The 25,631-nt window shown below is 52.1% G+C and overlaps 1 protein-coding gene across 3 annotated transcripts in view; it reads left to right on the plus strand.

Annotated features, from left to right (window-relative positions):
* ARHGAP26 (Rho GTPase activating protein 26) overlaps positions 1-25,631 on the plus strand; it is a 107,981-nt gene that overhangs the window by 50,416 nt on the left and 31,934 nt on the right. For all 3 annotated transcript variants that reach the window (XM_048960905.1, XM_048960906.1, XM_048960907.1), the window contains exons 13-19: positions 2,062-2,127; positions 2,814-2,888; positions 7,353-7,440; positions 8,588-8,646; positions 9,527-9,632; positions 20,863-21,022; positions 24,437-24,575. In XM_048960905.1, coding sequence (XP_048816862.1) covers positions 2,062-2,127; positions 2,814-2,888; positions 7,353-7,440; positions 8,588-8,646; positions 9,527-9,632; positions 20,863-21,022; positions 24,437-24,575 — 693 coding nt within the window. The remainder of the gene's footprint in view (positions 1-2,061; positions 2,128-2,813; positions 2,889-7,352; positions 7,441-8,587; positions 8,647-9,526; positions 9,633-20,862; positions 21,023-24,436; positions 24,576-25,631) is intronic.

Consider the following 25,631-nt stretch of genomic DNA (forward strand, 5'->3'; position numbering starts at 1 on the left):
CTCTGGTGGGTCTGAGGATTTGCTCTTCACTGCTGCCTTCCCTCTCTGTGCAGCCCCCAAAGGCAGGCTGGTCTGCAGCTCCTTCCTTTCTCAGCACTCCCAGCCTGCAGACATCAAACAGCCCAAGCCCAAAGCTGCCGACCATTCTGCTGCTGGAGTGAGTGGAGCCAGCAAAAGGGTCAGGGCTGCAATGGATACGAATCTGACTTTCATCTGTGCTGCTGCAGTTCGGAATCATTGGGTAAATGAATGAGATAAAGGGAGGCTGCTTCTGTGAGAGGAAAATCAAGCTTTTATGATGCTCATTAAAAGTTAAATTTAAAGATGAATAAAGGCACTTTGGATATTTAATCAGATATTATTTCTGGATATAACTACTGCAAATAAATCCCCGACCTTTCCTGATCCAGAGCTCAGCAACGAGTTGGAGAGCTTATTCATCTACTTGGGAGGATTATGCTCAGTCATTTCCATCCTGAAAAACTGCTCCTGTTTCTCCCCTCTTCTATGGCCGAGCAGCACAGCGAGGTGTGGGCTCAGCCCTTGTTGGCCCTGCGGTGGGGCATGCAGGGAATGGGACTGGTGCTTGTGCTCAACCTCAGGCATCCCAGGGGCTCAGGGACACTGCTGCACTGTGGGAATGGTTGGCACTCAGAGCGTGCGAGCCCAAAATGGTGAGCTGTGTTGGCTGGACAGCATTGTACAGGGGTGCCAAAAGATCAGGACTGAGTGCTAGGAAGCCCAGGTGGGCCCGTCTGTACAGAAGTGCTTCCACACTGTGCCTTCCTGCTCCTCAGGCACCCCATGCAGTGTTCTGTGGTGATCAGGTGCTGCAGGCAGCTTCCCTCTGATGGGTGCTGCCTTTGTTGTGTCTGTGCCTGCAGGGCGGCTGGGAGCTGTGCTGAGCCCCTGGGTGCTGAGCAGAGCACCCTGGAGCTTTGGGATGTTTGTACATCCTGCAGCACAGGAATCCTCCAGCCTATGTGCTTACGTTGGCTCAGCACTCCACTGTGCTTGCCCAGAAAAATATAATAGACCTGTTTTACTGTTTCAGGTTTTTGTACCATTCATCATGTAACAACACCGGCAGGGAACTCAAAAGGAGTGATTAGCAAGGGCTGGCCCCATGAGAGGCATAGGCAGCCAGTGGACTGGAAGCCTGTCGTGAACCAAGTGCAAATCTGTGTTTAAATAAACGATTTGAGCAGGGAGAAGGAAAGGAATAACATCACGTGTGCCTTGCTGTGTGGACACTGCCAGCCCTGGGCTCTGCTCTGCTCCTCTTGGCCTCTAGGCAAGGCACGGTGTTGTCTCTTCCAGCACGACAGTTCCTCATGCCTGTGCAGAAGTGAAGTCCTCTGCTTTTAAGATAATGCTGTGGTTTTCCTCACTCCAGCGCCCTCCCTCTCAGGATGAGAGGTTAGCAGCATTGTGCAGTCCTTGCATAACATGGCCCTGGGAGAGCTGTGCAACTCCTTGCTGGAGAACGCGGTGGGGATGCTGGATGTCTTCGTCTGGGTCGCTGCCGGGTGTCGGTGCAGCCCTGTGCAGCAGAGTCAGGGGCTGGGTTAGCTGGGTGGACGTGGAAAGGATTTATAGGAATTACCAGCACTTAGATGAAGCGGGCTGTTCTGTGCAGTTTTTTTGCAGGATTTATTGTGTCAAAAATATATGATTCCCCTTTTTTATTCACAAGCAACCTAGTGTCAGCTTTGCAGACAAAGGTCTCGCTGGGATATCTCCCCTTGGTTCATGTTTTGACCAGCTGTAGCCATAAATCTCTGGCACAGCCATAGCTGCTGGGGGGCAGAGATGCGGGAGGTGAGGATCAGAGCAGTGCTGAGGCTGCAGCGATGACCGAGGGTTGTGTGCTCACCACACTACACCTGGTACAACGCTGTGCTCGTCTCTCTCCTCTGCAAGCACCTCATTTATCTTATTTTCCTTCCCCCCCTGTCTGAGCAGGAAGACAGCATTGCTGTGAATGCTGTGGATGGCTGCAGGATGAGAAGCTGTCCCTCTGCGGGGTGTTTGTCACTTCTCTCCTCTCTTCCCTTTCAGCTGCCCAGTTGGATAATATCGGCTTCAGCATAATCAAGAAATGCATACACGCTGTTGAAACGAGAGGTAGAGCGCTTCACCAGATGGTCTGGTTTGGGGGAAGGCATTGCATCTGCTCACAGCGCAGCGATTGCTTACCTGCTCTTCTCATGAACGCGGATGATTTGTTAACCCTGTGAATCCCACGTCAGATAACCGCTGTGATGTGCTCACACACACCGTGCTGAGGCGTGCTGCCGGGTGGCCTGGGTTGGCAGTGGGATCGGGGATGGGGCTGAGCCAGGAGGTGCAGCACAGAGCTACAGGCTGCGCCACAGCATGCCCCCCTGCAGTGATAACAAAGCATTTCCTCTCGTATGGCTGACAAACAGATGTGCATTTCGGCCCTTCTCCATGCAGAACGTGGAAAAGGCTCAGACCTAAGCCTGAAGAACTTGGCCCAGTGAAATTTTTCTCAAATTGCCTTTCTGATGTACGTTGTGTGCAGATCCTTCATGGTGCGGCCATACTCCCTCACTGCTGGTGCTGTGCAGCATGGTGGCCTTGGATTTTTGATTCTTGAGCTAATTGGGGTCATTACTTTTAATCAACACGTGAAAGCCCTGAAATCAAAACCAATTTTTACCCTCTCCTATAATTCTGTATGCAGTCAGTGGGAGTATTTAATTATTGCTGTTGGAGGGCCCAAAGAAATGAAATAAATGTTAGTAGCTCTTTTGACATTCTCCTAATAAACTCTTTATTTTTTCCAGGGATCAATGAGCAAGGACTCTACAGAATTGTTGGAGTAAACTCTAGAGTTCAAAAGCTGTTGAGTATATTAATGGGTGAGTAGCTTATATTTTGTTATGGGCAAGTGGGCTGTGCTGCTTCGAAGTCTTCTAAACCAAGAATGGAGGCTCCTGTCTGGGTACCTAATCGTGGTGACTGTGCCCTTAGGACCACATGCTGTTAGAGGCCCGGAGGTCCCAGGGCACTACTGGCAGGTTATGGAGGTAGGACTTGTGGAGAGCATTGCTCTGACAAGTTTTCTGTTGTGGTCACTGATGTCCTACTCACATGCGCTACAAATTTTGGCATCCTTCCCAAATGCAAACTAAAATCTTAGAAGAAAGAGCTGAAAGCTTTGGTTTTTAATCTCATAGCTCCCGCAGCGTTCCCAGAATACTTTGTAATTATTTTCTTGCATGCTGCATGCTGCCTGTGGCTCTGACTTTCTCCTTGGACCTTCCTGTGCCTGTTTTAACATAGTTTTGCTCAGAGCTTTCAAGCATGCATTTTCTCATGCCTGAGACGTTGGGTCCCACAGGTGTGGGTGCTCGGGAGCAGAGGAGCTGTCAGGTCACACCGTGGCAGAGCCTGGTGCTGACAGCATGGCCTTGGTGTGCAGCCATGGAGCTGCTGCCCAGCAGCCCTCAGAACCCCTATGCATTTCTCCTTGCAAAAAGTTTGAGGCCGTTGCGTTCCATTCTGAATGTCTTCCCTCCTTTCATCCCTATTCCTCCTTCTTTTCCCACCACTGAAGTGCTCTGTGAGCAAAGCCCCTGGTGGCTGTTGCCGATGTCAGCACTAACCTCCTCAAAACTGGTAATCCAGAGAGACTATTAGGAAGCAGAAGGGTAAGGCTCTGAATCACAGCCCTCAGCTCTCTCCTGACGCAAGGGGACACGTCTGCATCACTTATGCTCTGGCATTTGGAAAGTTCGCCGCAGTCACAAGAGCTAGTGACTGCCTGTTTTTCTTTTATTAGTAGAAGTTTGGCATAAGCTCTGGAGCATGTGAGTACGTCCTGCTGGCCACGCAGATAAGCCAGCTCTGTCTCATGGTGCACACATTTGGCACCATTGCGTTAGAGCATCAGCTGAAGAGCATTGCTGCCCACTGATAAAAATAGGCCAGGGCCTGGGTGCCGTGCAGCATGGCAGCTCTGCCGTGCCAAGTCCTGTGCCTGTGGCTTCTGAAGCAGTGTGCATCATCTCGAGAGCTGCAAGGTGACTGAACCTGCTCTGTTCTCCCATGGCCGAGCTTCACTGCATCGGCCTCACGGTTGCATCAGTTCTGATTAGAGGCTCTGAGGCTGTGACAGATGGCAAAACTTGCTTGTTTAAAGAGCTCTTTGGAGCTGGGAGGGATTCAAAGTTTTGGACCCCATCCAGCATCCATTATCTTCTCAGTGACCGAAGCCACTGAGCTGTTGACCTGGTGTCTCATAACGTGGTGATGTGCAGTCAGTGTTTTCTCTTTGTTGTGGCGTGTCTTCATTAGCTGTCGGCACTGAGAGGTTGAGGGGAGGTGGCTGTGTGCTCAGTGAGCGCCTGCTGGCTGTTGGCAGCTTCCTCCCCTGAGGGCCCCCCATCACCAGGGCTCTCTGCACACCTATCTCCCCACCTTTCTCTCAATCACCAATGGCTAAACCGTCCTTATGTGGAGCTGGCCTTTGAACTGTCTGCAAGGAAAGTGTTGAATTGTCAAAGCCTCTTTTGTTCCGTGTTGTCCCTCCTGTTTGGTGTCCTGAAGGTAGCAGCACCGCTCGACTCAAAAGTTTGTGTTTGCATCCAACCCTCGTGAAAAGCAAAGCCAGATTTTGCTTGCGACTCCAGATTCCCCTTATATTTAGAAATGAATGTGGGCAGCTTCAGTGATTCACACGCAGTTTAAATGGCAAAAAGATTGAATTTCAGCGTGCGGCGGCTGATGTAAGTGACACTGCTGGGAGGGCCCTGGCTGCTTTGCAGAGGCCGTGGCCGTGCTGTGCTGCAGTGCTCTGGGGTCAGGGGTGACACAGCCGGGCTTGGGCAGAGCCCCTGGCCTCATAGGAGCTCAGAGTGGAGCGGGCAGCGTGTGTGGAGGCTTGTAGGGGCAGCTCAGCTCTGGGACGGTCAGCTGCCTTTCTTCAGCCTTCCCCATATTGCTGAAATGGGGACAAAACCCAGCCAACAGAGCTCTGTCACTTGGAGCCTTGGTGGAAGGGCATACTGCTGAGGGTGCTGATGCTGTAGCAGCTCTGAGCTGAGGGGGTGGGCTGGGCTTGTCTCTGCTGCACAGGCTGGGGGGCGAGGCGTCCTCCAGGTTGTAGGTGCTGTCACCTAATGTCTTATGGCTGTTCTGGAAGTCTCTCCAGCCACCCAAGGGTGGGTGGGAATTATGGCTGGGTGATGAGCTTGTGCTCCAGGCAGTTCCTCTCATCGTGCAGAAATTGGTGTGGAATTGAAACCATCTGTCTTATGGCAGCAGCTTTCTCCGTCCCCAGGAAATAGATGGAGAAGTTCTGTGAGAATGGGCTTTGGGCAGGGGCAGCAGGAGGCTGCTGGGCTGGGCTGGGGCTGTCTGCCCAGTGTGGGCTCCTGCTGCCAGCCCATGTCCTGCCCCCAGCACCTGTATGGTCACCTGCAGTGCAAAGACACTACTGGAAAACAAAAGACAAAAACAGACAACGCGTTCTATTTTCTGTATGATTTACATCTGGAGATGTGCCACTTCCTTTTCTTTCTTCATGTACCCACACGTGAGGCTTTAAGTAATGAATTCCTTTGCAGCCCGTAGAGAGCGGGACAAGCATCCTGTGTGGCATTTGTAACCGTGCACAACGAGCTCCCACCACAAGTGGGAAGTGATGCTGGAGTGTCGTGGTGTGAGCAAAATGCTTCCTTCTGCGTCTGCTAAGAGACAGCAGAGCAGTAATGACAGCAGTGGGGAATTCAGGGTTAACACTGCACTGAGCTTGCTGGATGCCTTTATGGGCGCTATTTCACATTTACTCTGGTTCGTATGGAAGTTTGCCCTTGTGAGCAAACTGCATCCATCATTTAGGTGGCAGACAGATGCTGCCTCTGTAATGCACTGCCATAGCTGTGTGCGGGCCGGTGAGCGTGAAGGTCAGGGAGAGCTGCTTATCAGCACAGAGTCTTTGCATGTGAGCAGCCATACGACATCACCTGCTGTTCCATGAACCGTATTTAACAGCTCCTGGATGACCTTTCGAAAAGACGTCTGGTTGGGAGCTGTTGGCTCAGCTCCACCAAAGGCCTTGCCATCAAAAAGATGGTTTTTTGGTTTGTTTTTAGGTTTCTGTTTGCCTTTTTCTTGTGGGGGCTTATCTTTAATCTGTTAGAATTGCCTCCTTAGGAAGGTCATGCAGTGGGAAGTTGCCTTGGCATCGAGAGGGAAGGATGGCGTTGAGTTGTGATTAATGTGAGGCACGTGATGTGGGTGTGAATGTACGTTTCTCCAATGGTTACTGTTTCAGGAGTTCCTCTTTCTGTAAGTTAAACTGAGGGAAACTCTGTAACTCCTATTCAGTGCGTTATTTTCATTCATTTTAAAATTCCACTATATTTACCCATTCCTTTAAAATTCAAAAGCACGTCACGCATGTCTGTGAGGTGAAGGTACTGCAGAGCTGCCTGTGGCACCTCGTGGTGTTGGCAGCTGCACCCAGCAGCAGTGCCTGGCCGTGGGGCTCAGCCTGCAGGCAGGATGTGGTCCTGTGTTGCTGGAGGGTCCTACTGCAGTTTCTCCTGAGGTCTGGAGGGGTTTCCCATGGTTTCACTGAGGTCAGAGCGTGGCTGTGTCCTGCTGCTGCCTCCTGCCCAGCAATGCCTGGTGCATCCCTCACTGCCGCTGTGCAGGGTTGTGCTCTTTGCTCTCTGTACTCTGAGCCTTTAAGTGCTGGTGTGAGATGCCCGTGACCAGGCTGGTTCGTGCTGATGTGCTGGTGGTTTCTAAGCTGCCTGTTTCTAATTGATAGCAAAGAGTCGGGAGCGGTGTCACCCACTTTGTTTATGGCACGTGGTCACCAAGCATGGCCAGTGCAGGTCCTGCTGTGTGACTGGTGCTGCGCGTGGCTGCAGTGCTGGGGCAGGGAGCCTCAGCCCTGTCGGAGCTGTGCTTTTTCTGCTGAGTCCTGCAGGGATCTGTGGTTGTCTTCTCCTGGGTCGTATCTGTGCACTGCCATCACCGCTGTCATCGACTGCCGCGCTCCCCCGCACCCTGTTTAGTGCTCTGCTTTGAATCCAGCTGCCAGGATCGTTGCTCGTGACTGGTGTTTTTCTTTTCTGCCCTATTTTTTCATCCCGTGCAAGTGAGCATGTCCTGTGTCTGGTGATGAAGTCGGCTTCCCTGAGAAGCGCCTGCTGTGGAACAGCTTGTGGTCTCTGGGGTTTGGAAGAGCAATGAGAATGGGACGTGATGAGCGTCCGTGCAGCTGGCTGTGTGCTGTCGGTGCTGAGTGGTACGAGCTGGGATTGTCTGCACTTGGGTTCACTTGTTTACTTTTTTTCTGTTTTCCTTAGATCCAAAAACTGCCACTGAAACCGAAACTGAGATCTGTGCAGAATGGGAGATAAAGACCATCACCAGTGCCCTGAAAACGTACCTGAGGTAAGGGAAGCGAGGCTGGTCTGTCATGCAGCTTCAGGACCAGTTCCATGATGATCAGAGGCTGCCTATTATTTTTTTTTGCTGCCTATTATTTAACAAAAGCATTTATAAACAAAGAAATTGCCCTTAGAGAATTCATTCTTTTTCCTTGACCCTCTGGCATGCTTGAGTAGGATGGGGGGAATATTCTCAGCTTTCTGATAAGAGCATATATTGCATGAATGTAACAACAGGGCTCCTTCTCGCATGCCCTGCTCTGGTGTAGGCTTTTCTCTGAGCCTTTCACTGCGGGCTTCAGCCTGAGGAGTGCGTGGAGAAGCACAGTGCTCCTGTCAGGGCCGTGGCAGTTGTTGCAGTCCCTTCTCAGAACTGGGTGCTAAGCTTTATGTAAGTAATAATTTCCATATGAAAGCTGATGCTGTTATCGTGTGCGTTATCTTCCAGAAATGTTAGTTTCTTGGCAGCAGTCAGTATCTCATTCTCAACAACGTGCTTCTACCTGTTGTGACTGCAGGTTTTTGCTTTGTGTTGTCCTTCTGTGTTGGGTTGTTGTTTTTTTTTTTGAGAGGCAGAGAGCAAGAGAGAAGCTAAATCCAATTAGAGCGATGAGTGTCATTAGCTGGGTGGATCTCAGCCTAGAAAATCACAAAACACTGCATAATTTTGTATGATTGGCAACCTTTGTTCCAGAGCTTGAATTGTTTGCAAGGCAACAAGGAATGTCAGCAGCTCCAAGATGTCCCACTGAAGGGATGTGGAAGTGGGAGGGAGAATGGGAAGTGTAATGGGAACAGTGACTGTTAAAGTTTTATGACTGGGCTCGTTTCTCTTTTTAATTTATTTTTAAACTTACTCAGAAATCACAGACTCACTGAGGTACAAAAGCTTTGTTTTACTGTGGTACTGAAGGAATGTCAAAATTAAAAATGAATTTAGTATGGTACAAAAAAAGAGAGGAGGAATAAACTGAAGGTGCTTCAATAAGTCTTGCGCCTTCTGATGAGAGGAATCAATTGGAGTTGTTACCGCTTCGTTCTGCCCTCAAAAAACACAGCTGAATTTATGGAGCTTGCAGAGCTTTATTTCTGCAGTTCTGTGGATGGTGTTACTCACTTGTGCTGGTGTGTGATACCTTTTTATCTTCCAGAATGCTTCCAGGGCCGCTCATGATGTACCAGTTTCAAAGGAGCTTCATCAAAGCAGCAAGTGAGTTTGTTGATGTTTACAGCACGGGGCCAGAAAAGGAACAGGACTTGCAAGCAGCTGAGCATAACCTCTACCCTGCTGCTCTCCCACTGATCTTAAATCTCGGAGACCAGAGCAAGAATTGAGATACAAGGGGCAGGGTGCCGTGTGGGACTTTCTGGATAAACAAAAAGCACGTGGTCATGTTTAGAGGAGGGCTGTCTGATGGCAGCAGCTGGTGGTGCAGGTATTTCTTCTTCTGACCATCAACCTCCAAAACCAGCAGGCTGTTGTTTGAACACACCTACACCGTTCTGATTTTATCAGTTGCGGTTCCAGCGTCTGAGCTCCTTTCCTTTGTCTGCCCTGGGAGCATGCTTTGTGTGGGAGCAGGTGGCTGTCAGAGCTGTGTGCTGCAGGGAGGGCTCACGTCGGTGGTCACGATGGCGGCAGGGGCTGCTCGCATGGCTCCTGCTCGGGCTCTGGGGCAGCCCCAGGACTGCAGGCTGCCACTTCCCAGGCGCTGTGCTGAGCGCACGCTGTGCTCAGAAGCGCGTTGGATGGGATCGTGCTGCTGCTTCCCATTGTTGAAGTCAGAGGAACGCTCCGGTTACGGCCAGCCCGTTCCCTGATCACAGCTGACTTTTCATGTGGCTGGCATCTGCTCTCAGCCCGTTGTCCCAGCCCATTGGTTTCTTACTTTTTCAAACAACTGATTGGAGCTGGTAAAGAGAAGAACTGCTGTGGAGGATACCTGCAGTGTGCCTGGTGTAGGTTAGAGGTAGGGGTTGGGAGCCTTGGGTCCCTGGGATGTCTGTGTGGGTTACTGTTTGGGCCCGCGTGCCCTTTTCTATAATAAACCCCTGATGCAGAGATGAATCATCTTTTATTTCCAACACAGAACTGGAGAATCAGGAATCCAGGGTGTCAGAGATCCACAGCCTTGTTCATCGGCTCCCGGAGAAAAACAGGCAGATGCTGCACTTGCTCATGAACCACTTGGCAAAGTACGTATATGACTGATATGTTTTTCTCTCCATTTTCCACTTCCTTTGAAAGTTAACAGTGATAAAAAAAAAGTTTCCTTGTGTTTGTGGTGTTGAGTCATATCTGGTTGACGACCAAGTGGAAACCTATGTGTGAGTGAGATGGGAGAGCAGGGCAGCCCAGTGCCGTCCTGCAGCGGTGTGGCAGCGCTGTGTTGGCTGCAGGTAGAGCCAGGTTAAGATCTTTGCGGGGGTTCAGACTGAGCCTGGGATTAAAGGACTGACAGATATTTCTTTGCAACAATAGGAGACTATTCTGGGGCGTATTTTCTGCCTTAAAGCTACTTAATTCATTAATACTTCTAGGTTACCTTGAAACTTTTCAAGGGCAAAGGAACTGGATGATTTTTTTGCCTTCAGTGATAGGGCTGACCTGTAATTTCCCATCTTCCTGCTCCTGCTGTTTGCCATGGAAACCTTTGATTAGTGCTTAGGAAGTGAAAGCATCACAAGGTGTTTGTGCCAGCCCGAAGGCTGCTGGGTCGCTGGGTGAGCAGAGGGACTGGGCAGGACCCACAGACCTGAGCCTTTCAGAAGAAAATCTGGGAAAACCCAAAGTTATCTATTTCGGAGAAAAAAATAATAAACGGTACTTGAAATGTGCTTAAAAACGACTCCAGATGCTTTCTGATGACATGAGTTTGTATCTGTTCCATGGACTCTCCCCAGCAAGGCTGTTAAAAACTAAAGGGCTTGTTTAGATCTCAGTTTCAAAACCTTCTGCATTTATGGGCTGCAACCAAGGGAAAGGCAGTTCCAGGTACTCCCATCCGCCAAGTATATGCAAGGAGTCGCATAGCTGCTGAAGTGCTTTTCATTTAAAGGGAAACCCTGTGGTATTTGAGTGTGAGATGCGGAGCTGGGGAGGCAGGTAATACAATGGGCTTCAAGCTGTTTTAACGAGGAAGGAACTAAAACAAAACACAGACAATGAGTGGTAGTGGTGCTTGCTATATTAGGAGGAGAAACAGCTTACAGTGTTCAGTGGGAAAAAAATGATCTCGGAGAAAGGCAGGAAGCTGTGGGGATCAGAGCCTGTTCTGTTCCAGCAGCGCTGGGGCTGACCACAACAGCAAGCTCGGGGCGCTCCTGGTGTGTGTGTGATGGAGGAAGGGCCGTTGTGTGAGGTGGCATGGGATGTCCCTGGGGGCAGAGCAGCCAGATTCCACAGCCAGGTGCTGCTCCAGAGGGACAGGGCTGTGGACAGGGAGGATGACACCGGCCCCAGTCCTGCTCCTCTCCTCCTGCCCCACGGCGTCCCACTGGGTTTGGGGTCCCTGCAGGTGAGCTGGCAGAGCGCACAGCCAGGCGGGGGGCTTGCAGGCGGTGTGAGGTGTGGGTGAAGTTTTGCATCTGCAGCAAATGGTTGCAGGGAGGCAGAGAGCAGAAGGAGGGGTGTCCTGCAGGGGGGGTTGGGTGCTCTGGGTGGGCTGATGCGAGGGGCAGCCAGCAGTGCTGTCAGAGCAGGCCAGGCAGGGCCCTGCTGCAGCTCTCGGAGGAGATTGCCTCATCTTCTTCCTCTTTTTTTTAAGTAACATACGAATAATCAAGATTTGCATTTCTATTAGATGAGCTAACAAATATTTCTCACAGTATTGATGTGGAGATCTCGTACACTAAAAAAAGAACCCACTGTGGGTCACACAGAGGTGTTCTGTGCCGTGTTTTGTTTGCATGTTTTGCTGTTGCTTACTGAAAAGGGAAACCAGGCTGCTTGTTTGGCACTGCTTGCAGTGGTAAGAGAGCCCTGCTCACACAGCCCATGCAAATAGCAATTATTATACAACTGAAACCTGAGCCAGGATAAGCACTGCTGAAGTGGTGGAGTTGGGCCCTTCTCGCTTCCACACCTCTTTGTGCTGCCTGTGAGCAGGGGCTGCATCCCCTGAAACACGACTTGAGCTGGGACTGTCAGTGCTCCTTTGTCTGTGCCCAGAGCTGCCCATGTCCTCCTCTGCTCTGCAGACACCATTTCCAGGGAAATTTGCCATTATTATGTTAATCTCTGACCTGTGAATCGATGAAACCTTTAATTTTCTTTTCTGGGACATGCTCACATTGCTGGGACCTTTGTGATAAACCCAGCTGAATTTCTGTTCCTGAAAGATCAAGACCAGTTTGATCTGGTGTTTTCTCAGGAGGATCTGTGCTGAAAAGCCCGACCTTGTGCCCAGGAGACTTCTAAGGATGCTCCAGGAACGTCACTTCCAAATGCTGCTTTACTGACAGCATGCAGCAGCTCTGGTGAAGCCTGTCATTCCCTGGCCTGTCAGCTGAGTTGGCACAACACAGGCTGCTGTGAGCTCAGGGGCGGCCATGCTGGAAGCTGGAGCTGACTGAGAAAATTTCTGGTTGTGTTAGCAGAGTTACAGTGCCATCCCCATCGTTCTGCTCTCCTTTAGTGTGCTTTGTAGGTGCAAAGCAGGAGGTTTTAGAGCCTATTTTTGTGCATTTTTTCACAGCTGGGCTGGTGCTCGCTGCAGTAGGCAGGGCTGTGTGGCAACCCTATGCTATGCCCACCTTGGGCTGCTGCCCACTGCATGGCATGGCTGCTGGTGCCCGGCCTGTGGGGCAAAGCTGCCTCTGCTCGGGGCATGCACACCTCTCCTTGCAAAAGGTCAAAGCAGTTATTGGGGTTGCAGCAGAAATGCGTGTACGTGTGTTTAGCAAAATTAATTATCTTTAATCATTCACAGCTGTGGCCTGGCCAGCAGTGACTCGTTCCCTCTGTTTTTGCTGTGGCGGTGTTTTCTAGTTCACGTGTTTTACCGCCGTGGCACTGATTGCCATCTCCCGCCCAAAGCATTTCCCACGTATCGGCAGCAATGGTTCCCATGGCAGATCCAGCAGTAGCAGCAGGATGGGGCTCTGCCCGACCGAGTGCTGTTGGCAAAGGAGGGGGAGAAGGAATCTGCTGGGCTCTTGTGCCCAGAAGTGCAGCCTGGTGCCTGGCGTGGCGGCTCAGAGCTGAGCTGGCCATGCTGGCTCTCCGTGGCGCTCAGTGCCTGGCAGCACTGGGATGCACAGTGCAGCACCGGGGCGGCCGCTTCCTGCGCTTTTCCTCCGGTTGTTTTCCCCGTCTTCCCCCGAAGGTGCAGCAGCGATGCGGCTGACGCCTCTTGGCACGGCAGGTCTGATTTCATCCCCGTGGCAGCTGTTTATGTTGCTGTCTGGTAACTATTCATTTGCTTGATTTATGTATTACTTCCAGTAAGTCATTCTTGTCCAGGACGTTCTGGAAATTTCCACTAGCCTCTGAGGCCTTTAAGATACGCTTCTCTTGTATGTTCTTGGCCTGATTTGGCTGCCAAAAGAAAACAGCGAGCGAGATCTCTTGACCTTGCATGGAAAGTGTAAGCAGCGTTCCTCCCTCGCCGCTCTCCCTCTTCCTCACTATGGGAATGGCGCCCGTGCTCCGCCAGCCCCGCCACGACTCGGCTTCTGCATGGGGAGCTGAGCGCATGTGGGGCGTTGCGGTGATGCACGGCATCTGGGTGCTCACTGGAGTGGCAGAGGGCAGCGTTTGATGGAAGGAAGGTGGAAGGTCTGTGTCTGGCCTGTGCAATAGAGATGGACCTCGCACGCTTTCTTGCTGCCGCCCTGTTTCTGTTTTTCTGCCATTTTCATGCTGGGGTGAGCTGGGTGTGGGTGCACGCACTGCCTGTGTGTGCCCTACAATAGAATCACAGCTTGGAAAACAGCTCTCACGTCCCCAGCCCGGCCCACCGTGCCCACTGACCGTGTCCCCAAGTGCCACATCTCCATGGTGCTTGGACACCTCCAGGGGTGGTGGCTCAACCACCCCCTGGGCAGCTGTGCCAGTGCTGTTGGAGTGAAACAGTGCACAGAGGAAGGAAGGAAGTGAATTTAGACTGATCACGATTATTAAAAAAATAATAATAAAAATGTAGCAGCAAAAAAAAATAGTTGGCAAGAGTGCCAGGGGCTGATGAAAGTGGTACAGGAGCCAAAGCAGCGGGCACAGGCTGAAACGTGGGAAATTCCATCTGAATGTCAGAAAAAAGCCTTTTTATTCGGAAGGGGGCAATCGCTGGGTGCCAGGGGGCTGCAGAGCCTCTGTGCTGGGAGATACGGGATGTGGTCTCAGGTGTCCCTGCTGGGCTGGGGCTGGAGCTGGTGGGGTCCTGTGTGTGGAGCTGTGCTCCTCTGCTTCCTTTGTGCTGTGGGGTAACGGGTTGTGTTCCTCTTCCCTGGCTTTAAAAACACAGCTTTGAGCTGTGTTAACTATTTCAAATTGTCTTCTGGAGCCGAGCCCGCAAAGATCAATAAGAATCCCTTTTGCTGTAGTGCTTTGACATTATTAGCAAGTATAGCCAGTTGTCTGTTCGTGTTTTGTTGCTGAGTCGGGGGGGGGGGAAATCCCAACCCAGCCCAGCAGCGCTCGAGCTGCCTGCAAAGGGCAGGATTGGGGCTGGCAGGCTGCAGGAACCGCTGTGTGCAGCACCGTGCCCCCAGCAGTGCAGGGCTGTGCAGAGCTGGGGTTTGTAGTGCTGGAGACGGGCGGTGGTGGGGAGATGGCTCAGCAGATTAGTCTGAAATCGTAACGCGACCGTGCTGCATGGCTAATCTAATTACAGCAGCTAACTGGAACCACCTGTAGCTGCGTGGAAAGACAAAGGCTGCGGAGGGCCCTGCTCCCCTCGCAGCGCCTCTGGCGGGGCTCTGCTGGCGCTGGGCTCCGCCAGGCTCACACGCATCTGAAGCATTAATGAAATCTGCATGTTTTTACCGTAATGGCTTCGTTTCCCCTGTTCTCTTCATTTTTGTGTTAGGCTCCTGGAGATACGATTAGCTTTAATGTAGTTTGTTAGAGATGTAGTTTTCTAAATAGGACAGATCTGGGGGGTGGAAACTCTGGGATTGCGGGGTGCTGGCAGAGGTGCAGTGCGGGCACTGAAGGCAGCAGACGTGCCGTGGAAATGCGGCAAGTGTGAGCTGCAGATCTCGAATGGAATGTGTCTGCGGAGCCAAAGGCTGAGGTCTGCCTTCCTTTGCTGCTCGACTCCCACTAAGGTCAGCCGTGGAGCGAGCCGAACCTGCGCAGCATGAGGCCGTGGGGCTGGGGGGAGCAGGGCTTACCCTGCACAGCACTCACCCGCATGCCAGCATGGGAACGGGTTTGTCCTGTGCAGAGCTGGCAACAGGGAAAGGGTGCATTGCTCTCAGAAACAAGCAGATGCAGGCTGTGCAGCACAGCGGGGCTTTGCAAGCACAGAGGAGTGTCCCTCAGTGCTTTCCCTGCCTCCTGCGGAAACCATTTGTGTGCTTGGGTCATGCAGAGGAAGAGGAAGCACTTAAGCAAGGTCAGCGGATGTGTGAGCCTCTCCAGCATTTGCAGGCGTTGTCTCCTAAGATTTTGCATCTGTCTTCAAATGGCCAGAGCCCGTTTTTCTGCTGTTGCTATAAATGGCCGTAATGCGATGGCCAGGCCCTGCCGACACTGGGCTGGGATGCTGTGCCGGGTGGGCACTGAGCTGCCTTGTGCTGGGAAGGCATCCCCTGCCTGCTGGGGTGTTCTACCCAATGCTCAGGGTGAGGGAGATCCTCCCCACTGCCAGAGCCTTCCTGCACCTGGAGGGGTGGCTGTGGTGCCTGGTGTGAGCTGCTTCTCCCGCTCTGTTGGCCCCTCAGTGGTTTCATTGTTAATGGGAAATTCTGCAGAATGAAAAAAATTAATAATCCCGTAGGTGTTCTCTGTGTTTCTTGTACTCGGCTTCCCGTAACATGTAAGTGAGCAAAGGGTTTTGTTCTACTTCTGCAGATGAACTCTTCACCTCCTAAAACTAGATTGCCAAGAGATTAGCAGTTTGCTTTTGCTAGTGGCTTTCTTTCCATCTTGCTTCGCCCAGCAGGCCCGGTGCATTCGGAAGGACCTCTGCTCTAAGCTCTGAGGAGCACACATTGGAGGCTGCAGCATCTCTGAGCAGGTTGGCTCTGGTGTCCCCAGAGGGAGTCCTCTCTCTGGGTCTGATTCTGATCTGATTCTGATTCTGATCTCTGATCTGATTCTGGGTGGGTTACATTGGACCAGGGCTTGTGCTGGTGGGGCTGGCAGCACGTGGCTGCGGGTGTTGACACCTTGACACCAGGCGCTGTGACCTGGAGGGATTCTGTGGGGTAGGCATTGGGGGTGGCATGTAGTTACCTGGATTCTTTGTAATTGGTTATCACAGTGAAACTGAAACCGTGTATAGAAACAGGTTGAATCAAGACTGAGCAGGGTTGTTTTTGTTTTTTTTAAGCCTATCCATTCTCTCTTGGTGCTTTATTGCAGTGGGCTGTGCTGATTTTCTTGTTGCGGTGTGAAAGTGCTGGTGATTTCTGCTCTTGTCCAAATACCAGCCCATGCACCATAAGTGGCAGTGCCAGGGCATGGGGGCACGGGGACACTGGCACTGCTGCACGGGCACAGCTAAAGCTGCACTGCAGGGCTGTCCCTAATGGGAGAAGTGACTATTGTTATTGTAATTAGAGGAAAGATGTAATTAAGCGTAATGGGCTGAAGCTCTAAATGAGCTCTGTGCTCACACACAGAATTAGGGAAGGAGCAGAAGGTTGGGGTCGGGGCATGCACTATGGGAGCTGCACTCGGTGCCGTCCCTCCTCCCATGAGCGTGCTGCAGCGGCACTGTGGGCTGCAGTGTCCCCCATTGTCACCCCCTTGTGCCCCTGCTCCTGCAGTGCATTCCCCCTGAAATCTGGCATCCAGCTCAGCTTGCCCAAAGCCAGAGGTGCTGCCTATAGAAGTGAAGGTTTGCTTTGCAAAGCCTGTGCTGCAGCACCACGCGTGCTTTACTTGCAAGTCGCAGCGTGCACGGTATTCACTCTGATGAGCTTTACCGATACCAAAGTTAGCGTTTGGCCTGTGCATCTGTTCAACGTGATACCAGCACTTTTATTGCCCTGGGAGCGAACCCAAGCCTCCAGCTGTGGCCAGATTCACCCGCGAGAAGAAGGGAGCCTTGTTGCAGCGGGACGGCTCCCAGCGAGCAGCGCAGAGCGGGGAAACCTGAGAGCCGTGAGGCTGCTGGCTGGGCAGCGCTGTGCTTCTCGGTGTTGCAGCCGAGCGCTTTGTCAACTGTTTTTAGAATGTTTCTCCTTGTCTGTGCTGGAAGGCTTTGTGCTTCCCTGGCGATCCATTCTCCTTCCAGACCTGCTGGTTGCATCCCATCCCAGCAGCTCATAGAGCCTTTTTGGCCCTGGGAGGCCATATCCAGGCCTTAATCAGCACAACGGGGTAAGCGAGGGCCGTGCAGTGTGCAGGTGTGTGTCCTTTCTGTGTCTGTGCTCTCTGCTTCGGAAGCTGGAGCTGCCCCAGCTACACTGCAGCTCATCCATGCCCTGCTCCAGCCCTGCACACGTGCTGTGCAAGAGCTGCTGCTGAGTGCAAAAAAAATCTCCTTAGAGTAACTTGGAGATGCATCTGTGATCATTGTCCTCGGTGCTGTCTTCAAGCTTGAGCTGTTTCTTTCCTGATTTACATTTGCTTTTGACAGAACTCCACATTAGGGCCTCCCGATTTTGGATCACACTGGTGTTCCCACTGATGACCTCACTGACGAGGCACCCCTTCCAGCTCCAGGTGCCTCGTGCTGTGGTACGATACTCCAGCAGGCTGCCCCAAAGCTGCCGCTGCGTCCCCGCAGGCAGAGCTCCTGGGCTGCATGCTGGGCACCCCTCTGCAGCTCTGCACAGCAGTCCCCAGTCCTGGGTGCCCTCTCCCAGCAGCACCACCTCTCTGTGCCCCCTCCCGGCCCCCTCCCCTGCCCCATCCCGCTGCCCCCCTGCAGTGCTGGGCTGAACACTCGTCCCGCTCCCACCTACACGCTCATCAGCCGCAGCCCAATTAAGCTCCATAATGTGCAGGGATGACTTGAATGCACCCAGGAACATTTCCCAGAACTCATTAGGTTTTATCCCATAAATACCTTCAATTGTGTGCTCAGGCAGCTGCCCGCTCTCTGTCCGGGGGTTGTGTGTGACCCAGATTGCAGGGATGGGACTGGGGGAGTTGAGGGGGTCCTGGTTGCCCTCGGAAACCCCCCAGACCGCCCCCCCCCCCAGTGCTGCTGGGTGCAGCAGTGCCTCTGCCACCCAACTGTCTGTGCTGTCTGTGCTCATTGTCTGTAATTCATCTCCATGTTCAGTGTGCAGCAAACTGCCGTAGCAGCCTGAGCAGCAGTAGGGCTGCTCACCCCCCATCAGGTTTTCGTGTTAACTGGAAGCTTTGCTGGTGGTGATAGACGTGAAATGTGGTTTGACCACTGTGTAGCAGTGTGGTGTGACAGTGTTGTTTTCCATCCTATAGCGCTTGTTAGGCTGGCTGCATTGTTTTTTGGGACACTGGGCCACTACTGTGGTGTGGGCTGGCTGCTGTGCAGGGCTCCTGGGGTTTCTCACACCACAGGCTTCTCTGTGGGTCAGTGGGCAGCGAAATGGGTCCCATAATTGGGTTTCTGTACAAGTGAGTAGGAGCTGTGGACCAGGCTGGACAAACTGGGTTTGTCAACATCTGTAAAATAAAGGAGTGCTGGGGCAGCATTTCCCACAGCTCGCCATGCCTCGCTGCAGCGCGTTTGTTACCTGATGCTGATTTCAAGCCTGTGCAAAAAAGAAATATTTACCGTTCCTGTGTGCTTCCCCTGCACTGAAGCCTGACTACCAATTACTCTGTATTAAATTATGTTTGGTCATGCCGGTGATTATACAGTATCCAAGCAACCCAGGCATAATCTAATTTAGCATACAACATGGATTTTCTCTGCTCCCCTTCTCCTTTGTTTTTCTGAGAGTGAATGCGAAGCTGAGTGGCTGCATGGCCTCAGGGCAGCGGTGCTGCAGGGCTGCAGCAGAGGCAGTGCTTACATCAGTGCCTGTGATGCTGCACTGGGTGCTGGCAGGGCAGTGGGCCCTGGGAGGGACAGCCCATAACCAGCCTGGAGCCCAGCTGTGAGCGGCCACTGCTACCCAGGGAGTTGTGCTGGGTTCCCAGCTCCCATCTGTGCTGCGGGAGACTGCAAAGCGTGGGTGGAGAGAGCCCTGAGAAGGGACCCAGCTAAATTACTGCCAGTGCAATTGATTTCAGAGTGCACCGAGGGCCAGGAAGAAACAGCAGGTTAAAAGGAAAATGCAGCAAATACTTGTAAACCTTCTGGAGGGCAGCTCTGGTGTGGAACGAGCGATGTCTGCAGAAAGCATCTGTGAAAAGCACCGGCATTAGGGACACTTTGGTTGAGAACACCCCATCTTTAGAAACCAGGGCATTATTTGCTGGTACAAAGGCAGATGAAGAGGTATAATTTATAGTAAATCATCCTGTGGATAATGGATGTGGAATGTGAAGGATGTGAAAGGTGAATCATGTTTTGTAGCATAGCTTTAGTAACCATTATAAAGGCGGCTGGTGGAAAAGTACCCGCGGTGCAGCGCAGCGCTGCTGTGCCACCCTGTTTGTTCCAGCAGGGACCGAGGGCTGTATGCTTACAAAATGTTGGCCCTTTGCAGAGCCGAAGCACCAGGGCACAGCAGAGCGGGGCTGTGTGTGCAGCAGGGCCCTGTCCTCCTTGGGAACCCATTAATGCTGCAGTCTGTAATAATTAACGGGACTGGATACGGCTGCCTGGCGGTAATAAGTCAATGACAGGGCAATTTATTAGAGTGATGTATCGCGTGATAATGGTAATGAGAAATGAAGGGACCTAATTTTGTAAGACTTAGATCAATTTGGTTGTTTTTTTTATAAATGAACATTGTTTTAGTAACCACGGAAGATCATTACAATTATTATTTTATTAGTGCTATTCACAACTATTTCGGTTTCAGTCTTCTGAGACCCAAATGGCAGCATAGGAGCGTGCGTTTGAAATGCAGATTGTGCTGCAAGGTGAAAATTCCAGTGGCATTTGTAAATGTCTGTTAGGGAGGTGTGGGAGGAGGGAAGGGATTTGGGTGCGTGGCTGTGGGGCCGCAGTCTGCAGGCAGGGGGGGCTTCTCAGACACCGCGAGGAACATCCAGGGCTTCCTGACAGTGGGGAGGTGATGAGTAAAAGGGATTTCTGCACCTTTGGGTTGGAACACAAGCCCTGGCATTCTCAGTGTGCTGGTGTGTGCGCTGCAGGGCTGGAACATGCAGCAGACCAGGCTCCTGCCTGCACTGAGTGTGGGGACAAGACTGCGTGGGGCAGGAGCTCCAAACGTCCCAAGATCTGCTGCTGCCCCTGCTGTCACCCAGGAAGCCCTGTGTGAATGGGCTTCACACAGGAAGGATGAGGAGTGAAGAGTTCTTCTCTGACTCAAATGAGGCTTGGATGGAGAAGGATAGATAGCTTATTTTATTTTGAGTTTACACTGTGCTGAAATGAGCTGCGTCTGCACGCGTGATGAGCGCTGCAATCTTAGTGCCGTGATCAGCAATAAAAGCTCATGGCAATAACTTGCAGCAGGGCCTGAGTCCTGCTGTGCTCTCCATGTGGTCCCATGTGCTCTCCAGGGAGAGAGATGACAGGGAAAAGGCATTGCTCTAAAAACATAGGATACAGTTCTGTGCCGACACTGTCTGAAGTCACTGAGCTTCCTGGTTGAAGAGGGCAGGAAAAAACCACAGACTTGTGGTGATAGGGCTGTGGGCTCCTGCTGCACGTCCTCCTTGTCACCTCCTTGTGACTTGCATTCACTGCATGACGTGTCACCATGTGGCCTGTCTGGGAGCAAGGCTCCAGTGTCCGTGTGTTCCTGGCTGGGAGGTTTCCTCGCCCGGCCCCCTGCAGCCAACCCGATGGGGCTGAGCCGTGAAGGCAAAAAAATGGGTGAGAAAGGATTGGATTTTGGAACATATGAGGTCACTTGTTCAGCTGGAGAGCAGCATGTGTCAGAGGTCCAACAATTTGTTTTTAGAAGGGTTTCAAGCATTAATGATTCAAGATGTTTTCCTGGGAGTGGTTTGCAACATGAGCCTCGGTGGCCGGGGAAGCATTGGGGTTTTATGGGATTAGCCAAATCCTGAGCTGCAATGCCTGCCATAACACAACCATTGAGGCTGTACTTTTCCACATGGCTGAAGCTCCCCAGAAGTGTCAGGAAAGCAAACAGACTCATAAGCCTGGTGCCAGGCGAGGATGGGGGTCCATCCTGATTGCTCCCATCACCTACTTCTGTTGGTTTTCTTTTGCAGAGTTGCAGATAACCACAAGCAGAACCTGATGACTGTTGCTAATCTGGGTGTGGTGTTTGGGCCGACGCTGCTTCGACCCCAGGAGGAAACAGTCGCTGCCATTATGGACATCAAGTTTCAGAATATTGTGATTGAGATTTTAATAGAAAACCATGAGAAGGTAAAGACTTTACTTGCTTCTATCACTACAGTTTATTTCCTACACCTGATTTATCACTTTGCAAGCTGCAGCCCACTTCCCCAGGGCCCTCCTTGCTGACTGTGGCCAGCAGCCATAAAAAGCCCAACTCTGTTCCTGCTTTTCTGACTACATCCAAGCACTGACGTTCTCCACAGCGCTGATCTGCTGTGACAAGGCACAGTTGTGTCTGTTGCAAGGAGGCTCCCACCTGTTGCTGGCTCTGTTGGTGCAGCACTGCGGTAGCTCTGCTGCAGCTGGAGGACATCCTGCCTAGGGCACTCACTGACCCCTGGGTTTCTGGTCACCTTCAGGGTGATAACAGGAGAAGGCTCTCAAATGAGTGCCCGTGGGAGGCCATGTAATTCAGCAAACAGCAGCACTAAAGCACTGAACACGAGCATTGCTCACAGAGTGCTTGTGCATGCATGGAGTGGCGGTGAGGCACAGCATCCTGCAGGGCCACTGTCCAGAGGTGGTGTGTTGCTGAACTTCCCATGCAGTGCTGCTGGGTGCCTGTGATATGAGAGCAGTCTGGGCTAAGGAGGATGTGATGCTCGGGGCTGTCTGCTACTCAGGGCTCTCTCCAGAGACTGTTAGCCCATCAGTTGCATGTAAGGCTGAGTCCCACATGCATGTGGTGCAGGTGTCAGCCCTGGGGCTCATCTGCCTGGTGCTGCCAAGGGGCAGCAAGTGCATGTCCAGCAGGGATGGATTACGTGTTGTTGGACAGATTTCCTCCAGAGGCAGATAAACATCATGGTATTTTTTTAGTGTGGAGGAGCTATTTTCTCTTATCTTTGTGGGGTGCAGTTACAGTGATTGCTTAATCGTGTGCTGCTGCAGAGGGGAGTGCGAGCAGCAGCCATGAGCCTGTGGCTGAGCCCCAGCCCTGTGCTGAGCAGCAGGCATGAGCCTTGTGGGCTGTTGGTGGCCATCCGCCCGTCTGTCTGTCCATCCATCCGTTTGTATGTCTGCAGTGTCCCAGCAGTGGCACCAAGAAACCATTCCAGCATTGTGTCACTGCTGTGGGTGCACTTTGCTGTCTCTTTCCTCGCTGAGCCCTATGGCTGCCTTCCCCTCACAGGTCCTTGCAGCAGCAGGGCCTCAGGCTGGTTCTTGTTCAGTTCCAGCCGAGCCTCCTCCATCAGGTGGCACCTGGGGGGATCGATGATGGATTTCTGCAGTGATGGTCTGTGTGGGCTGCAGTGCTGCTCACCAGCAAAATGACACCTGTGCCGCAGGGCTCCCGAGTGCTTCCATGGCTACCCTTCCTTAGGAGTAATTTATGGCACCAGCAGAAGGGAAGGCTGTGACTGGGCTGTGTGCTGCCGTCACGCCGACTGCGGGTGGGCGTAAGTGCTGCGTGCTGTCTGTGCTGCCCGGCTGCTCTCATGCACTGGGTACTGATGGTGCAGGATGGAGAGATGCTGTTTGCACTGCCTGCACAAAGGCACGGGTACCACGTGGCACAGTGATGCTGCATGCAGGATGCTGTTGGACCCATGTCCCCATTTCTCCTAGATTCTCCAAGAAAGAGGGAGGTGGCAGGAGGCAGCAAGTGGGAGGAAAATCTCTTCTAAAGTCAGTCCCGGTGCTGGTTCACTCCCTCTTTAGGACTGTTTAGTTTCAGTGTATTCCTTAATTTGAATTGATTGGAACTCATTGAAGTTTCCCTGCAGGAGCTGCTGTAGGTGATTAGCAATATGCGAGCCCTCTGTGCTGCGCTGCTGCTGCTTTATATTGTTTTACGCTGGTGACTCACAGCCACTGTTTATGATTAAGTGCATTCTCAGGGAAAATGTAATTGATTTGAATGGTTCCTGGCAATCAGCGACTGTCTGGTATTACATTATATTTCCCTCAGGTAAGTGGGACGCCTCTCCCATTAAAATTGCTGTTGTCACAGTGAGGCACAGAGCACTGGGCTGTGCGTGTGCCCAGAGCTGCAGTGGGGTGGATGGGAGCCCCGAAGCACTGGAGCTGGGGCAGATGTGCAGTGTATGTTTGTGAGAGCAACACAGCAGCGTAACCTGCTGCAGGACACGTGTGGGATGCGTGCTTTTAAAGGATAAAATGGTTTTTCTGCTATGGCTCAGGATGTTACCATGACAAGCAAACTGAGAGTGAATCCTCTGCAAGAAACCAGGGATGCAGTGTTGTATTGGAAATTTGCAGCTCCAATGCTTTGGAAAAGGCAGTTTGTATGAAGTGTTGGGAAATGATGAGATCAATGCACAGTGCTGCTGGTGCTCCCTTCAGACCAAGGAGGGGGCAGCTGACCTGTGAGTGGCACCTTGCTGCCCAGCAGCAGGGCTGGTTTCTGCAGGGTGTTACCCAGACCCCAGCGCTGCCTCAGTCAGTACTCAGAGTTAACGCTGAGGTCAAAGCCCTCAGCACCTCATCTTTATTTTCTGCAATTAGCAAAGCTTTGTAGCAGCGACGCCCTTGGCCTTGGAGCTTCCAGCTGAGGCTGGAGGGCAGCTCCTTGTGGAGCATCTCCTAGGTTTGGCTGCGTTCCACCAGGGGCGCGGATTGCTCCAGGAGCCTCCAGCTGCACAGCGCGCATGGGGGCTGTATGTGTAATTTATGGAGCCTGGCTGCTCCTCTCCCACTCTGATGATTAAACTGTCTCGCTCTCTCTGTTAATTGGATTCTGGGATGGGAGAGTTAGAACACAGGTTTGCTCGGTGAGGAGCATGTCTCAGTTATTTTTCTTAAGCTGAAAAGTGAAACAAACCAAAGAAGCATTGAAATGAAGGAAAGCAGAGCTCCATGTGCTGCTGGGCAGGCTGGCAGGGCTTCTAGGGGTGTGATGCTGCAAGACCACCTCTGTCTGTTATATGGCTCTGGGTCCTCTGACTCCTCCCTCTTCAGAGCTTCAAAATAAGCATTGGTCCTTTTGGACAGGCAGCTAGCTCTCAACTTTCCTCTGTTGAGAGTGGTCACATTTAGCCTTGGTGCTGTGTGCCACCCTTAAGGGGTTGGGTGGCAGCTCGGTGTCAGTCTGCCTCTGTGTCCTGCTAGTCCAGCTGTGCCCTACCATTGTCCAGCTGTGCAGTGCCACGTTTGCATAGCTGGGTGCCTGCTGGGGTTCTTGCCCACAGCATTCTCCCACCACCTTCGAGGGCACTGCAGGCCCTTCACTAGAAGCAGCCTACCAGGTTGTTGGGGTTTTTCACATTTTGCACTGTGTGCATTTGGTGAAGAGGAGAGAAAAGGAGCGCAAACAGAATGAGAATGTGGAGCTTAGGAAACGATGTCCCACGTGTTACTTTATTGAATGTGTGACCTCCGTTAACGCTGTTCCTTGGTGTGATGGCGGGATGCTGAGGGCAGAGAGCTGCTCTGCTTGAGCAGCTGATGCTGAAGAGCCCTCTTTGTTGGCTTTCACAGATATTTAACACCGTGCCGGAGACGCCGCCGTCGAACTCGCAGCTGCTGCTGTCCCGCAAGAAGAGCGCAGACTCGAAGCCCCCATCGTGCAGTGAGCGGCCGCTCACCCTGTTCCACACCGCGCAGCCCAACGAGAAGCGTAAGTGCCCCCTCCCCAGCCCTGCCCCGTGTCACTGCACAGCACCATTCCCCTGCCGTGGAGCACAGCTGTGCTGGTGCTGATGAAAGATGCGTCCTGTAAGGGGACGGGGCCTCTGGTCACTGCGCTGCTGTGCTGATGGGGAGTGCGATGCCTGCCTGGCATCCCAGGCTGCAGCAGGCTTGGTCCAGGCTGCACTGGTGTGCTATAGGAATGCTGCCCTATTCCCAAGTCCCCAGCAGCTGAAGGGCACAAGGCAGAGCCCGTGGGGTGTCCAAAGTCAATCCTTATTTCTTGCTGGATGCCCACAGGCACTTTTACAGATATAGCAGCCCAGCCAGGATGTTCTGTAGTTTTCTGTGGAGTAGGTGCTATGATGGTTTAAAAACGTTGAGGATCATCTTTCCATTTTGGTCTCTGTTTGGTGCTCCGGATATGTTGGTGAAGGAGTCAGCACCTCCTCCCATCTCACTCTGCACACGGCTGTCTCGCATGCTATGGAGCAGAAATACACAGCAGGAGTTTGCTGTTCTGCTCCCTGAGCTGTGAGACTGAGCTAAAAGCCTTAGCAAAGAATCCTTTGCTTAAACTGAATGCGGTATCAGACTTTCAGAAAGGAGGAAATAGAATAAAGGGATGGTTTCCAATCCTGCCATTCATCTCCCATCTTCTGTAGATGAAACACTTCCAGTTTCTTGGCTGATAGGGACTTTAATTCAATGTTGGCTGGTAGCTGTGTCTGAGATTACACAGACAATTGACACTGATTTGTGAGGCTTACAGAGCTTATTTTCGAACTTTAGCCTCAGGCAGAAAATGTTTAGAAACAACTGGATGTGGCATCTGAATAGGCTGCAGGGCACTGCTGGGCCATGCCGTGCACAGAATGGCTGTGAAAGCTGTGCTGTTGGGAGCAAAGATCAAGGAGTGCTTTGGATCGACCTTTTAGGGGCTTTAGGCCCTTTGGCAGGTGAATTTCTCCCTTATTTCATCTGCTGGCTGCTCTGTCTTCCAGTCAGTGTTTGGAGAGTTCCCTTGATAGCCTGCTGGAGACCA

This window comes from Lagopus muta, chromosome 14 (assembly GCF_023343835.1).
Source record: "Lagopus muta isolate bLagMut1 chromosome 14, bLagMut1 primary, whole genome shotgun sequence".
Taxonomy (NCBI): domain Eukaryota; kingdom Metazoa; phylum Chordata; class Aves; order Galliformes; family Phasianidae; genus Lagopus; species Lagopus muta.